Here is a 14,569-nt window from a genome sequence, read left to right as displayed (position 1 = left end):
TCACAGCAGCTTACCAGATAAACACATCCGTGATGTCACAGCAGCTTACCAGATAAAACACATCCGTGATGTCACAGCAGCTTATGAGATAAAACACATCCGTGATGTCACAGCAGCTTACCAGATAAAACACATCCGTGATGTCACAGCAGCTTACGAGATGAAACACATCCGTGATGTCACAGCAGCTTGCCAGATAAAACACATCCGTGATATCACAGCAGCTTACCGGATAAAACACATCCGTGATGTCACAGCAGCTTGCCAGATAAAACACATCCGTGATGTCACAGCAGCTTACCAGGTAAAACACATCCGTGATGTCACAGCAGCTTATCAGATAAAACACATCCGTGATGTCACAGCAGCTTGCCAGATAAAACACATCCGTGATGTCACAGCAGCTTATCAGATAAAACACATCCGTGATGTCACAGCAGCTTACCAGATAAAACACATCCGTGATGTCACAGCAGATTACCAGATAAAACACATCCGTGATGTCACAGCAGCTTATCAGATAAAACACATCCGTGATGTCACAGCAGATTACCAGATAAAACACATCCGTGATGTCACAGAAGATTACCAGATAAAGCACATCCGTGATGTCACAGCAGCTTACCAGATAAAACACATCCGTGATGTCACAGCAGCTTATCAGATAAAACACATCCGTGATGTCACAGCAGATTACCAGATAAAACACATCCGTGATGTCACAGCAGCTTATCAGATAAAACACATCCGTGATGTCACAGCAGATTACCAGATAAAACACATCCGTGATGTCACAGCAGCTTACCAGATAAAGCACATCCGTGATGTCACAGCAGCTTACCAGATAAAACACATCCGTGATGTCACAGCAGCTTACCAGATAAAACACATCCGTAATGTCACAGCAGCTTACCAGGTAAAACACATCCGTGATGACGCAGCAGCTTACCAGGCAAAACACATCCGTAATGTCACAGCAGCTTACCAGATAAAACACATCCGTGATGTCACAGCAGCTTACGAGATGAAACACATCCGTGATGTCACAGCAGCTTACCAGATAAAACACATCCGTGATGTCACAGCAGCTTACAAGATAAAACACATCCGTTATGTCACAGCAGCTTACCAGATAAAACACATCCGTGATGTCACAGCAGAATACCAGGTAAAACACATTTGTGATGTCACAGCAGCTTACCAGATAAAGCACATCCGTGATGTCACAGCAGATTACCAGGTAAAACACATCCGTGATGTCACAGCAGCTTACCAGATAAAACACATCCGTGATGTCACAGCAGCTTACCAGATAAAAACATCCGTGATGTCACAGCAGCTTACCAGATAAAACACATCCGTGATGTCACAGCAGCTTATGAGATAAAACACATCCGTGATGTCACAGCAGCTTACCAGATAAAACACATCTGTGATGTCACAGCAGCTTACGAGATGAAACACATCCGTGATGTCACAGCAGCTTGCCAGATAAAACACATCCGTGATGTCACAGCAGCTTACCAGATAAAACACATCCGTGATGTCACAGCAGCTTGCCAGATAAAACACATCCGTGATGTCACAGCAGCTTACCAGGTAAAACACATCCGTGATGTCACAGCAGCTTATCAGATAAAACACATCCGTGATGTCACAGCAGATTACCAGATAAAACACATCCGTGATGTCACAGCAGCTTACCAGATAAAGCACATCCATGATGTCACAGCAGCTTACCAGATAAAACACATCCGTGATGTCACAGCAGCTTACCAGATAAAACACATCCGTGATGTCACAGCAGCTTATCAGATAAAACACATCCGTGATGTCACAGCAGATTACCAGATAAAACACATGTGATGTCACAGCAGATTACCAGATAAAACACATGTGATGTCACAGCAGCTTACCAGATAAAACACATTCGTGATGTCACAGCAGCTTACCAGATAAAACACATCCGTGATGTGACAGCAGCTTACCAGATAAAACACATCCGTGATGTCACAGCAGCTTACCAGATAAACACATCCGTGATGTCACAGCAGCTTACCAGAAAAAACACATCCGTGATGTCACAGCAGCTTACCAGATAAAACACATTCGTGATGTCACAGCAGCTTACCAGATAAAACACATCCGTGATGTCACAGCAGCTTACCAGATAAAGCACATCCGTGATGTCACAGCAGCTTACCAGATAAAACACATCCGTGATGTCACAGCAGCTTACCAGATAAAGCACATCCGTGATGTCACAGCAGCTTATCAGATAAAACACATCCGTGATGTCACAGCTTACCAGATAAAGCACATCCGTGATGTCACAGCAGCTTACCAGATAAAACACATGTGATGTCACAGCAGCTTACCAGATAAAACACATGTGATGTCACAGCAGCTTACCAGATAAAACACATCCGTGATGTCACAGCAGCTTACCAGAAAAAAAACACTTTTGATGTCACAGCAGCTTTACTGACAGCTATCTACTAGACAAGTTTGTTATTTTATATCACCAGCGAAAAGGACCCATGAACAGGCAGCATTCATCAGTTTATAGAAAAAAATATTTCCAAGTGAAAGAAAGGTCGCAATAAACCACCCCAATAAATAGTTCTCTAAAATATATGCCCTCACAACTGATTCAACTAAAAGACGAAATTACTATTTTTTTGGGGGGCACCCTTGTTTGTGGGACCCCTCAGCAGCAGCATGGTGCGTCCGTCCCGAGATACTTCAGTGTTTTATAGAAATAGAGCAGAATGAATGATTATGTAAGACGAGGTTATCACACGAGTGACTTTTCCACATGCACTATTACACATCATAAAGGGGGTCATGGACAGAGCCGTGCCTTAGTGGACTCAGCGCTCCATTCATTTCAATGGCCATCAGGCAAAATGCTCCATTCCCTTTGCAGTGGCTGCTGCAGGAGAATGTAAGACTGTCCATGGCTTCCCCCAGCAGTGCAAGCTATGGGTATAGAAACTCTAAACCTCAGTAAGAGGACGCACACACGTCCTGCACCATCTCTGCAGTTCTCTAGAACAGTGTGAAGCATGTTCTTGTTTTCATGCCGGGCTGAGGCTGGATTGACACATGTGAAATGACAAAAAGCCATATATCTGTCATATGCAGAAATGATACCTTTTTTTTGCGATCCCTGGAGCGTTTCCTTTGCCTCTTTTTCTCCTTAGTATCCTCTTCTGCATTAATTTCCAGATCCCTGTTCTTCTTTAAATGGGATGCTGCGTGAGCCATTATGAGAGAGAATATCCCATGTAGCAAAGGTCCCTTGTAAAAGGTGCTGTCCCCTAATAAACCTTCGATCCAGCTTGACAAGAAATACTCCCAACAGACAGAGAGACCGAGCTAAAAGTCCAGCCTGCAGGATGAGGATGTAAATATCCAGAGCTTCTATCCCTTCCTGTACTTTCCTGTACCTGGTGCATTCCCAAAGACAGCTGAATCAGTGTGCAGGATGACTGCAGTATCCCCCTACTACCAGCTGGAAGTGACTATGTGATCCCAGTAAGGGGGGATTGCTCCTAATGGTGCTCTATGCAGATGAACACTCATGTGCAGCACAGTTGCCAATCCTCATTAAATTTCGTCATTTTGTAAAAATTGACAATTTTTTTCCCCAGGGTCTATGAAAAAAAATGAATACCTGTAATTTTTTTGAGGCTAGAGATACCTAAGAAGATAATTCTCATCATTTTACTACTCGTAGCAACTGCTGCTTATGTGTTTAGGACAGTATATTAGAGACATGTATGTGGCTGTCTGTGATTTTTGGATAAATTGTCCAGAAAGAAATAAAAATGTAGGTTGGCAACCCTCATGTAGAACTGCACATGCACAGTCCCAGCATCACCATCTGCTTCCTTAAAGCTGAAACAGCAAATGCATCCTTGTGTAGGTGCCTGGACCCGAGATGCAGAGCCCCCATCTAACCCCCATCACTGGACATTTGGTGGTCTCCATTGGGACAGACATCTAATATATATATTTTTTTAATGCAGCACAGAGCAGCAAGACGGGGAGCAGTTTATGGCTTCTTGCAGAACCACTACTCTATGCAATTTGATTACATAAATGAAGTAGATGCAAGAAGCCATGATCTATGACATAACCTGTGCAATGATGTAACTTTTCTGGCGGTGTCAGTCAGCAGGAGACCGGATGGAAGGCGATTCCTCCTAGGTAGAGATGAGCGATCCCAAACTTAAAAGTTTGTGGATCGTACCGGACAGTTACTTTCCAGTGCTAAACAACGAACACAGACTTCTCCTGGAAGTCCATTGCAATGGTCGCAGTTCCGGTGAAAGTCGAGAGAGAGAAAACTTTCCAACTCAAATGTTCGGGTCCCTATTGTTTTCAAAGATGTTCTAGTTCAAGTTCAGGTACAGTTCTGGTACCTGAACCAAACTTTGGAATAAAGTTTGTGTTGGGTACCAGACCCTCAACTTTCACAGGTCCGCTCATCCCTAACCATAAGGTCTTCTGATGGGCACAGTGGTGGCTTACTTTATATTTAGAGGCGCAGTGTACTGGCTTCATTTAAATTCAAGGGGTGTAGTGGTATTTATTTAGGAGGAATAGTGGTTGTTTCATTTATATTGGGTGGCACAGTGATATATTTTAGGGGGCACAGAGGTGGTTACATACCGTATGTACTCAGGAGGCACAGTGATTGCTTCTTATATTTTCAGGGTGCATATTGATGCCTACACGTATATTCAGGAGGGCACATTGGTGGCTTCTTTTATATTCAGGCAATATAAAGTGTGAAACTCGCTGATACGTCCATCGGAAATCCAGAACATATAGGGCAAACTATAGAACGCTGCCTGACCATTTTATCTCCACACCTTGGCCCAGCCAGAGAGACTTGTAGATGCCGTTCTGGCACTTAGCATATGTTGTTCCATCTGCTCTTAGCTACATCCCGATGCTAAAGGATTTACATCTTATTGGCATTACAATATATATATATATATATATATATATATATATATATATATATATATATATATATATAATGATAAATCTCCTAAAACATCTAGTATCTAAAACCATATTTGGCATGTCGACTAGTTCTTTAAGTTTGAGTGATCAGCATTGACTTGTCCACACATTTGGTTTTGTGTCTAATACAGATAGATTTAGCATCCGCTTTACGTAATGCTGCGAGGATAGAGGCATTATGGGCAGGAGGTCCATTAGGAAGTCAGCAGAGCTGTGTAGGCCCAAATACCAGGTCTGAGATGAAATAGAAATGCTTACTTATATCGCATTACTTATAAACCATTAACCCATTCCTATCCCCTCTTACTGCATATAGCCTTCAATGATTCATTCTCAATATCTATCTCATGATACAATGCTTGTGTGCTATCTTTATCCCATTTTTTCTCTTGCCATAAATCTCTCCAAACTCCATTCCCAAAGTCACATCATGTGGTCTCAGGTTTCTGTAGATACAGAAATAATTATTAGTGTCCATATAATCTTTTTTTTAAATCTGCACAGATTTGAAGCTATCACCCCTTCCCTCACATTGTGCTGTATACACTCCATTGCCAGTGGATCGGTCCTCCAGTAGTTCTAATGCTCAGATCATCTAAAGATCTTCTGTAATAAAACATCTACCAGCCGGGTTGTTGTTCAGCTCAGCTATGTAATGCAGAAGATCCCACTGATACCAGATTCATTTGCACCTAATCATGGTAATTCAATAAAAATAGACGCACCTATGACTCCATCTAATAAAACATGTCCAAAACCCTCTGACGGCATCCTCTCATTGCCTTGGCAGCTGTGATGCAGTACAGCTCAGCTCTGCTATAATCAACTCTGCTATGCATGCAAGAGAGAACATAATCATGGTGTGAAGATCCCACAGACCATCAATAACATGTGCAGTTTATAAATAGTAATAAATATTGGTCAGATAGTCACAGTCATTACATTCAAAACAATCAATGGTCATCTCATCCATAGAAATATAAAGGGTTCCATGTTGAGATCCGCAACACTGAGAAGAAGCAGAGTGCTGCTGAGAAATGTAGTTTAAGAAGATAAGAATGGGAACATCCTTCAGATCTGTGAACCTGGATACACAGAAGGGCAGAAGGAGATGAAAAAACTCAGAGGTACAATAAACAAACTTTATGTTGGGCTTGTACAGTATATTAACATCAGTCATATGGATATTGCGTTTTCTAAAAAAATATTGTCATTGTGGGAATTACCCTTTAAACTTTCCATCACCTCCTCCACCATACAAACCTTACGTGCCTAATATTTAAAGCATCCTCTCTTACTATACAGAACTTAGCGTCTCCTTAAAGGGGTTATCCGGGAAAATTAAATTTTTTTTTACTATGGGCCTAAGAACTAACAGGCAAGTAGTTGCCTGTTGTGCCCAGCGCTGATCTCTGCCTGTATAGAGCGGTCACAGACTGTCCTGCTGGCGATTCTGTGGCTTCCACTGATGTTACATTAACAGAGCAGCAGATTCTTTTCCACTCTGCTTTGTTGACTGGGCGTGACTGCCGATGTCATATTGATTGACAGCCGGCTCACCACATACTTACTGCGGGGAGCCAACTGGCAATCAGCATTATGTAGGCAGTCATGTCCCATCTACAGAGCAGCCCAGAAGAAGAAGAGCTGCTCTGTTTATGTAAAGCAGCAGAATGGTTGACAGAAGCGGTCCGTGACCTCTCTGAGAAGGTGCTGGGAAGAACAAGCAGGTAGTTAGCAACCACCCGTCTGTTCATTTTTAGGCCCATAGTAAAAAAAAAATAATAATTTAATCCTGGATGACCCCTTCTAAGGTATCTTTCAACATCAATTTTTTGGCAAGTTTGCGATTTGTTATTTTTACAGCTAGATCACGAACCCATTACAATCAATGTGGCTTTTTAAAAACAATTGTCTGAGAAGTAAAACAAATGGAGATGTTGTGGATCAACTTCACGAATGCAAGTCAATAGCCCTGTGGAAAAAAAAAAACAGACCTGAATTTTATCCATGTGCTGGTGTATTTTACTGTAAGAAAATGTTTTCTTCATGTAAGAAAAACGGGTGGCACATGGATTGCAAAATCTGACTCATGGACCAAAAATGGATCCATTATGCTAAAAAAAAAGGTCAGTTTTTTACATACAAGAAAAAAAACTGTATCAAACTTACCTAAAGGGGTTGTACCATCAAGGACATTAGTTACCTTTCCGCAGGGTAGGGGATAAATATTTCACCCGGGGGGGTCCAATTGCGGCTCAGCTGCTTTGGTTAGGCCGCATAGACCAATTAAGTGGCAGTACGCATGAGCAAATATCACTTCATTAAAACAGCCCCTCATTGTGGTTGTGCAGTGAGGAGGTACAGATTCTGGGGATCTCTGATACAGTGATTGGTAGGGACCCCAAGAGTGAAACACTCAATGTTCAGACATTTGTCACCAATCTTGTATATAAGCAAGAAATGCAAGGGGGGGGGGGTGACCCTTTAATTGCTCGGTGCATACCACCACTATACAGACTTTACCCATTAATGTGATCTGTTTTTGATCTTTCTCTCTTTCCAGACCACACAGGTCTGTAACATTCCAGTTATTGTTTTAGCTTCCTTCCCCCTCCGTCCCTTCCTAACCCCATCCTTATAACTCTGCCATCCATCTTTTTTTCCTCATCCAAGTCCTTCCATCTTTATACAGTTCTTTCTTTCCCCCATTATACAACTCTTTAGTGCTCTCTACAAATCCATCCAACTAAATATACTTCCTCAGCCCTCCCTTTACAAAACCCTCTAGCTGCCCGACCTTAAACAGGTTGTTCAACAATTAAGTTTTACTCTTCTTTCTTGGATCACACAAAAAAAAAACAAAATCAATTTAATTTGGAGTTCTCATAGAGGAAGATTAAAATCCATAAGACATCTCCAGGGAGGGAACGTGTCCCCCTCACACTGAATATATAGGGAAGAGAGAAAACTAATTATAACAGGAGGAGAGCTGACCCTCCAACATCCTTTGAAGCAGTGTCCCCCTGCAGTTGCCAGGTAATTAAAACAGAAAGGTCTATTCCGGGAACCAGATACCAAAATGGGGATTCGTTTACACAGAGGCATAAGCTTCCTTAGATCTAAGGATCTCTCGCAGCCTAGCCGGTGCCAGTGGTCAGATATGAATATTGGGGCTTTGCATTGATCCGATATTTATGGGAGATTGATTTTTGGCGTTCTAGAGAAGAGATGAACAAAATGCATTCACTCACATCACTGTAAGGCCAGTAGAAACCCTCCAACTTAATAGCGGGTTCAATAGCTGATGTTATCCAGGTCATGTTGGATTTCTATGTAAAGGTAAAATTGTGATAAGAAATATGATGTCAATATCTACCGCCTGGAACCTCCAGGGGTGAAGATATCCTGTAAGTTGGGTATCTCATAAAATTTTGAAGGGCTGAGCATATCCCACTACAAGCTCCCACCTGAGCTCATCAAGGGGAGGTATGTGGGCATAACTTTGATCTAATAAAAAGCTGAAATTGGGTTTGGGTCATCGATCATTCTGGAAAACACAAGTTCGCTGTGAGAGTGTCCCCTTTTCCCAATCGGAGTGCTTCCCTAAGCTGAGCTCTGAGCCATTTCCGTGATATCAGGTTTAGTAATTCTCTTTTGTTATTCCTTTTTATTTTATGTAATTGTTTATATCGCATTGTTTTGTGCCCATTTTGTATCATCTTGTATATTTTTTTATAAACACTGCATCACCTTTCTGGATTTAATATATAAAATTTAACAGCTCTGTTCCTCTTGCTCTGTAAACTACACTCCTGACATTATACGCTACCTGTACCGGTGTCCAATCGGCCTGCGTAAACGATTGGTGGTGGCAGATATTGTTTTTGTTATTGTGGAGCTGGCAGTGTTCGTACAGGAGTGTATACATATATTCCATGGGTTGGAACCAGAAGTGTATATACCATACGCTCATTGTGAGTTCTCCAAAAAACAGCCTAGTAGTGGAAGCAGCCGCAGCCGTGGCCTTGTTCATCACTTGTCACTTAATTACGTAATTGCCCTGATGATTGGAGGCAGCAGAGTTGCGTTCCCCTGACAAACTGGTGGCAGCAGTGGGATCTGTGTGACCACTCTGGCTGTTATCCGTCACAGTAGTCTTTATAGAAAACTTAAACTAATTAAATATATAATAATAAGACAACCCCTGTATCCTTTACTGTAACCATGAAAGAAATGTCAAGTTGCCTTCTGTAATGGACTAACCAGCTCTCAAAGAGGATCTTTCACCAATTTTTTCATGTTGAACTGGACATACGACGTAATAGTGGCTGCAGAATAGAATAAAATTATTATTTTTTGAATTTCACCTCCCCGTTGCAAAGATACAGGTGCATCTCACAAAATTAGAATATCATCAAAAAGTTAATTTATTTCAGTTCTTCAATACAAAAAGTGAAACTCATATAGTATATAGAGTCATTACAAACAGAGTGATCTATTTCAAGTGTTTATTTCTGTTAATGTTGATGATTATGGCTTACAGCCAATGAAAACCCAAAAGTCATTATCTCAGTAAATTAGAATACTTTTTAACAACAGCTTGAAAAATGATTTTAAAATCTGAAATGTTGGCCTACTGAAATGTATGTTCAGTAAATGAACTCAATACTTGGTCGGGGCTCCTTTTGCATCAGTTACTGCATCTATGCGGCAATGTGGCATGGAGGCGATCAGCCTGTGGCACTGCTGAGGTGTTATGGAAGCCCAGGTTGCTTTGATAGCAGCCTTCAGCTCGTCTGCATTGTTGGGTCTGGTGTCTCTCATCTTCCTCTTGACAATACTCCATAGATTGTCTATAATAGATTCTCTATGGGGTTAAGGTCAGGCGAGTTTGCTGCCAATCAAGCACAGTGATACTGTTGTGTGTAAACCAGGTATTGGTATTTTTGGCAGTGTGGACAGGTGCCAAGTCCTGCTGGAGAATGACATTTCCATCTCTAAAAAGCTTGTCGGCAGAGGGAAGCATGAAGAGCTCTAAAATTTCCTGGTAGACGGCTGCGCTGACTTTGGTCTTGATAAAACACAGTGGACCTACACCAGCAGATGACATGGCTCCCCAAACCATCACTGATTGTGGAAACTTCACACTAGACCTCAAGCAGCTTGGATTGTGGCCTCTCCACTCTTCCTCCAGACTCTGGGACCTTGTGGAGTGTGTTAATGACGGGTGTCGGACCCCGACCGATCAGACATTGATGACCTATCCTAAGGATAGGTCATCAATGCTAAAGTAGTGGACAACCTCTTTAACTCATTAGGTGCCAAATATTTTTATTGCCAATATCTCCGCAACAGAAAGGCAACATTAAAACAAACAAAAAATGTTTTATTCCACTCTGCAGCCACTATCGCATCATGTGTCCGGTGCAACATGAAAAATTTGGTGAAAGGTCCTCTTTAAAGTATACATAAAATATTATAGAATTATCTGAGCACACATAATGCTATAGTGGTGTTAGCAGCATATTTTGTACCCTAGATTATGGTATTCTATAGGGACCACATAGTGATTGCATTGTTGATGAATAATATAAATTATAGACCAATGCTCTGTTAATAAAATCCCATTCAAATATTCCTAAAGAGCCCTATTATCTTTATACTACATATCTGAATGTGAGACACTGCTTAGTAATAAACCTCTATTAATTCTGCTTGTGCAGATGTATTTTAGGATTTTTTTTTTGCTTCAGACATTTGATATGATACACTAGGACATAACATTATTGAAAAGACAAAGTCTTAATCCGGCTAATCAGATTAAGCTTTGAGAAGATGAAAACAGACATTTACTATGAATGCTCTTATTACACATTCAAATAAATAATATGGAAATGCAGAAGAATCCTAAAAATCCTAATAAAAACAGCCAAGTGAAATTCCAGATATGTTTATGAAAAACTTTTTTAAAAAAGCAGAAATATGCTCGCACTATATATTTTTGTCCTTTGCAATAAACATGAGCTATACATACAGTGTAGCATGGCTGATGACCAAAAACAAAAGCATTATTATTATGCTTCCCTTATGTAGCGTCATTAATTCCACAGCGCTTTACAGACATTATCATCACTGTCCCCATTGGGGATCACAATTTACATTTCCAATCAGTATGTCTTTGGAATGTGGGAGGAAACCAGAGAACCCGAAGGAAACCCACACAGACATGGGGAGAACATACAAACTGCTTGGATTTGTCTCTGCAAAGCAACAGTGCTAACCACTGAGCCACCGGCCGTGTTATATGGTCGGGTGAGCAAACCCTTACAGTGAAGATTGGAAGATATACAAAATTAAGTACTTGTAGCTGCCATTTAATAATTGATAACAGAATACAATAACTTACATTTATTTTTAAGGAGCATATCCATAAATATAATTCCACAGTTCAAGTTCTGCATTCCCTAAATATAAAAGCATTCATTAAAGGATTTGTTTTGTGAATACAAACCTTGTTCACATGCTTAGGAAAGCAAAGAGGGAAGCAGATATTAACCTTGGAGGGAGTTGAATCCAGGTCCCAAGCGCTGCAATTATAACCACTGAGCCACCGTGCTGAAAGTAGATTGCATTTCGCCCTTCATTTGTGTGGGTTTCTCCAGTTTTCTCCCAACACTCCAAAGTCATACTGATAGGGAATCTAGATTGTGAGCCCTAATGGGGACAGTGATGATGATGTCTGTAAGGTGCTGTAGAATTAATGGCGCTATATAAGTGAGTAAAATAAATAAATAAAGAACCTTCCTAGTATCCACTCCAATAAAGCAAGAAGTGAGAGATGCATCAGAATGGCCGTACACCATGTATTACTACACTGTCTGGATAGATGTGGCTTTCCATGGGAAAATCAGCTGTTTCCAGGTCTGCGTAGACAGTGACCTGAATGATCAGCTGATTTCCCTGGCAGCCACATATTGAAAAAAGTTATCTCTCATGAGAAAACCCATTTAAAATTAGAAGGACATATATTATAAGAACATGAGGGCAGTACGGTGGCTCAGTGGTCCTGGGTTCAAATCCCACCAAGGACAACATCTGCAAGGAGTCTATATGTTCTCCGCATGTTTGCGTGGGTTTCCTCCGGGTTCTCCGGTTTTCTCCCACACTCCAAAGACATACTAATAGGGAATTTAGATTGTGAGCCCCAATGGGGACAGTGCTGATATTGTCTGTATAGCGCTGTGGAATTAATGCGCTATATACCGTATTTTTCAGACTATAAGACAAACTTTTTTTCCTCCAAAATTTTGGAGGAAAGTCGGGGGTGCGTCTTGTAGTCCGAATGTATATGGGTGGCGGTGGCTGAGGGTGGTGTTGGGGAGCGGCAGTGGCGGATGAGCAGGCACAGGAGGCGGGAGCCGCCTGCTGCAGCCTACACTGTACCTGCTACTAAAGAAAATGAATATTCACGCTCCCCACGCCCATGGGCGTGGACAGGAGTGAATATTAATTTTCCTTAATAGCGCTCACACTGTACACGCAGCGCGGCTCCTGCAGCGTTCTGCGGTCTGTGTGCCCGCTATTAAAGTGCATAAATATTCACTACAACCCGGCCGCTGCAGGAACCACGCTGCGGATACAATGTGCGCGCTATTAGGGAGAATGAATGGTCACTGCTCCCCACACACACAATCCCGACGTGGGGAACAGTGACTCTTCCGGCACAGCATCTCACAGTGTGAGGGCACATGGCGGTGGCGCCATGCGCGGATCACGCTGTGAGATCACTGCTTGCAGCAGAGCACGACACAGCGCTGGAGCACCGGGAAGAAAGGTCAGAAGAAGTGTTTATTTTTTTGTGTGTAGCATGGGATGGGGGGGTGCCATGCATACCAGAAAGAGGGATGAGGGGTGCCATGCATACCAGGAAGAGTGATGAGGGGTGCCATGCATACCAGGATGTGGGGTGCCAAGCATACCAGGAAGAGTGATGAGGGGTGCCATGCATACCAGGATGAGGGGTGCCAAGCATACCAGGAAGAGTGATGAGGGGTACCATGCATACCAGGATGTGGGGTGCCAAGCATACCAGGAAGAGTGATGAGGGGTGCCATGCATACCAGGATGAGGGGTGCCATGCATACCAAGATGAGGGGTGCCAAGCATACCAGGAAGAGGGATGAGGGGTGCCATGCATACCAGGAAGAGTGATGAGGGGTGCCATGCATACCAGGATGAGGGGTGCCATGCATACCAGGATGAGGGGTGCCAAGCATACCAGGATGAGGGGTGCCATGCATACCAGGATGAGGGGTGCCATGCATACCAGGATGTGGGGTGCCAAGCATACCAGGAAGAGTGATGAGGGGTGACATGCATACCAGGATGAGGGGTGCCATGCATACCAGGATGAGGGGTGCCAAGCATACCAGGAAGAGGGATGAGGGGTGCCATGCATACCAGGAAGAGTGATGAGGGGTGTCATGCATACCAGGATGAGGGGTGCCAAGCATACCAGGATGAGGGGTGCCAAGCATACCAGGATGAGGGGTGCCATGCATAAAAGGATGAGGGGTGCCAAGCATACCAGGATGAGGGATGAGGGGTGCCATGCATACCAGGATGGTGGATTGGGGTGCCATGAATATCAGGATGGGGATGAGGGGTGTCATGCATACTAGGATGGGGATGGGGGCCACGTATAACAGGAAGGAGGGGCCATATGGATGGAGGATATTAACAGAATTGGGGAACATTACCCCTATACCAGTGTCAGCAGCAGACCCCCTGCCCCATAATAGGGCATCATGACTATATGTTTTGCTTAAGTATTTTTTTCCTATTTACCTCCTCTAAAACCTAGGTGCGTGTTATGGTCCAGTGCATCTTATAGTCCGAAAAATACAGTGAGTAAAATAAAAGAAAAATTGAAGTGCATATGTCTTTTCTTTGACGTAAACCTAGTGAATAACATACATGCCAATTCTCCTGGAACATCCTTGATGCTCCCAGAAATAGGAGACACCTCCTGGACTCGCGGAGGAGTTGGTAAACCTCCTGGACAAGCACCATTTTCAACTAGATATACACACCCTGAGGGCGTGGACAGTTTTTTTCTGCAGTGCACTGTACATTTGGAACTTTACGCACTCGGTTTATATGTCCATGGTTGCTGTGGATTCAATACAAAATTACTCCAGTATTTTTTTTATTGGTGCATCTAATTTATTTAAAACAGAAAGAAAAAAAAAGTAACAAAAAAAAAGAAATAGAGCAAATAATTTCCTAGCAAGAGAGATTGACAGAGAGCAGATTGTGCTTTAGTGACAGGCCTTCTGTACTCTGCTTCACTTAATGGCCCACAGTCGTGCACGTTATGCATCACATATCATATGGAGGCAACAGAATAGCGATACGGCCGCAGTTCTCATGATTAGTCCACTAGAAAACTACCAACATGGTATTGATTTCCTTGTAACACAGATACAAAATGATTCATCTGCAAAACAGGAACGCTCCACCAGGG

General features: G+C 42.5%; 1 protein-coding gene across 5 annotated transcripts in view; it reads right to left on the bottom strand.

Moving 5' to 3' along the window:
• The window catches only part of ANK3 (ankyrin 3), a 762,832-nt gene that overhangs the window by 378,622 nt on the left and 369,641 nt on the right, over positions 1 to 14,569 (bottom strand). Inside the window, exon 1 of one of the 5 annotated variants that reach the window (XM_073685423.1) lies at positions 3,157 to 3,501. The exons of the other annotated variants lie outside the window; for them this stretch is intronic. Within the exon in view, the coding sequence (XP_073541524.1) occupies positions 3,157 to 3,270 (114 nt within the window). The 5' untranslated portion in view covers positions 3,271 to 3,501. Of the gene's footprint in view, positions 1 to 3,156; positions 3,502 to 14,569 lie in introns of those variants that run through there. 5 annotated transcript variants of the gene reach the window in all.

Source organism: Phyllobates terribilis, unplaced genomic scaffold (assembly GCF_046119375.1).
Source record: "Phyllobates terribilis strain yellow unplaced genomic scaffold, ASM4611937v1 Scaffold_5__5_contigs__length_657084704, whole genome shotgun sequence".
NCBI classification, from domain to species: domain Eukaryota; kingdom Metazoa; phylum Chordata; class Amphibia; order Anura; family Dendrobatidae; genus Phyllobates; species Phyllobates terribilis.
The sequence above is the reverse complement of the archived record's forward strand: the minus strand, read 5'-3'. Positions and strand labels throughout refer to the sequence as shown.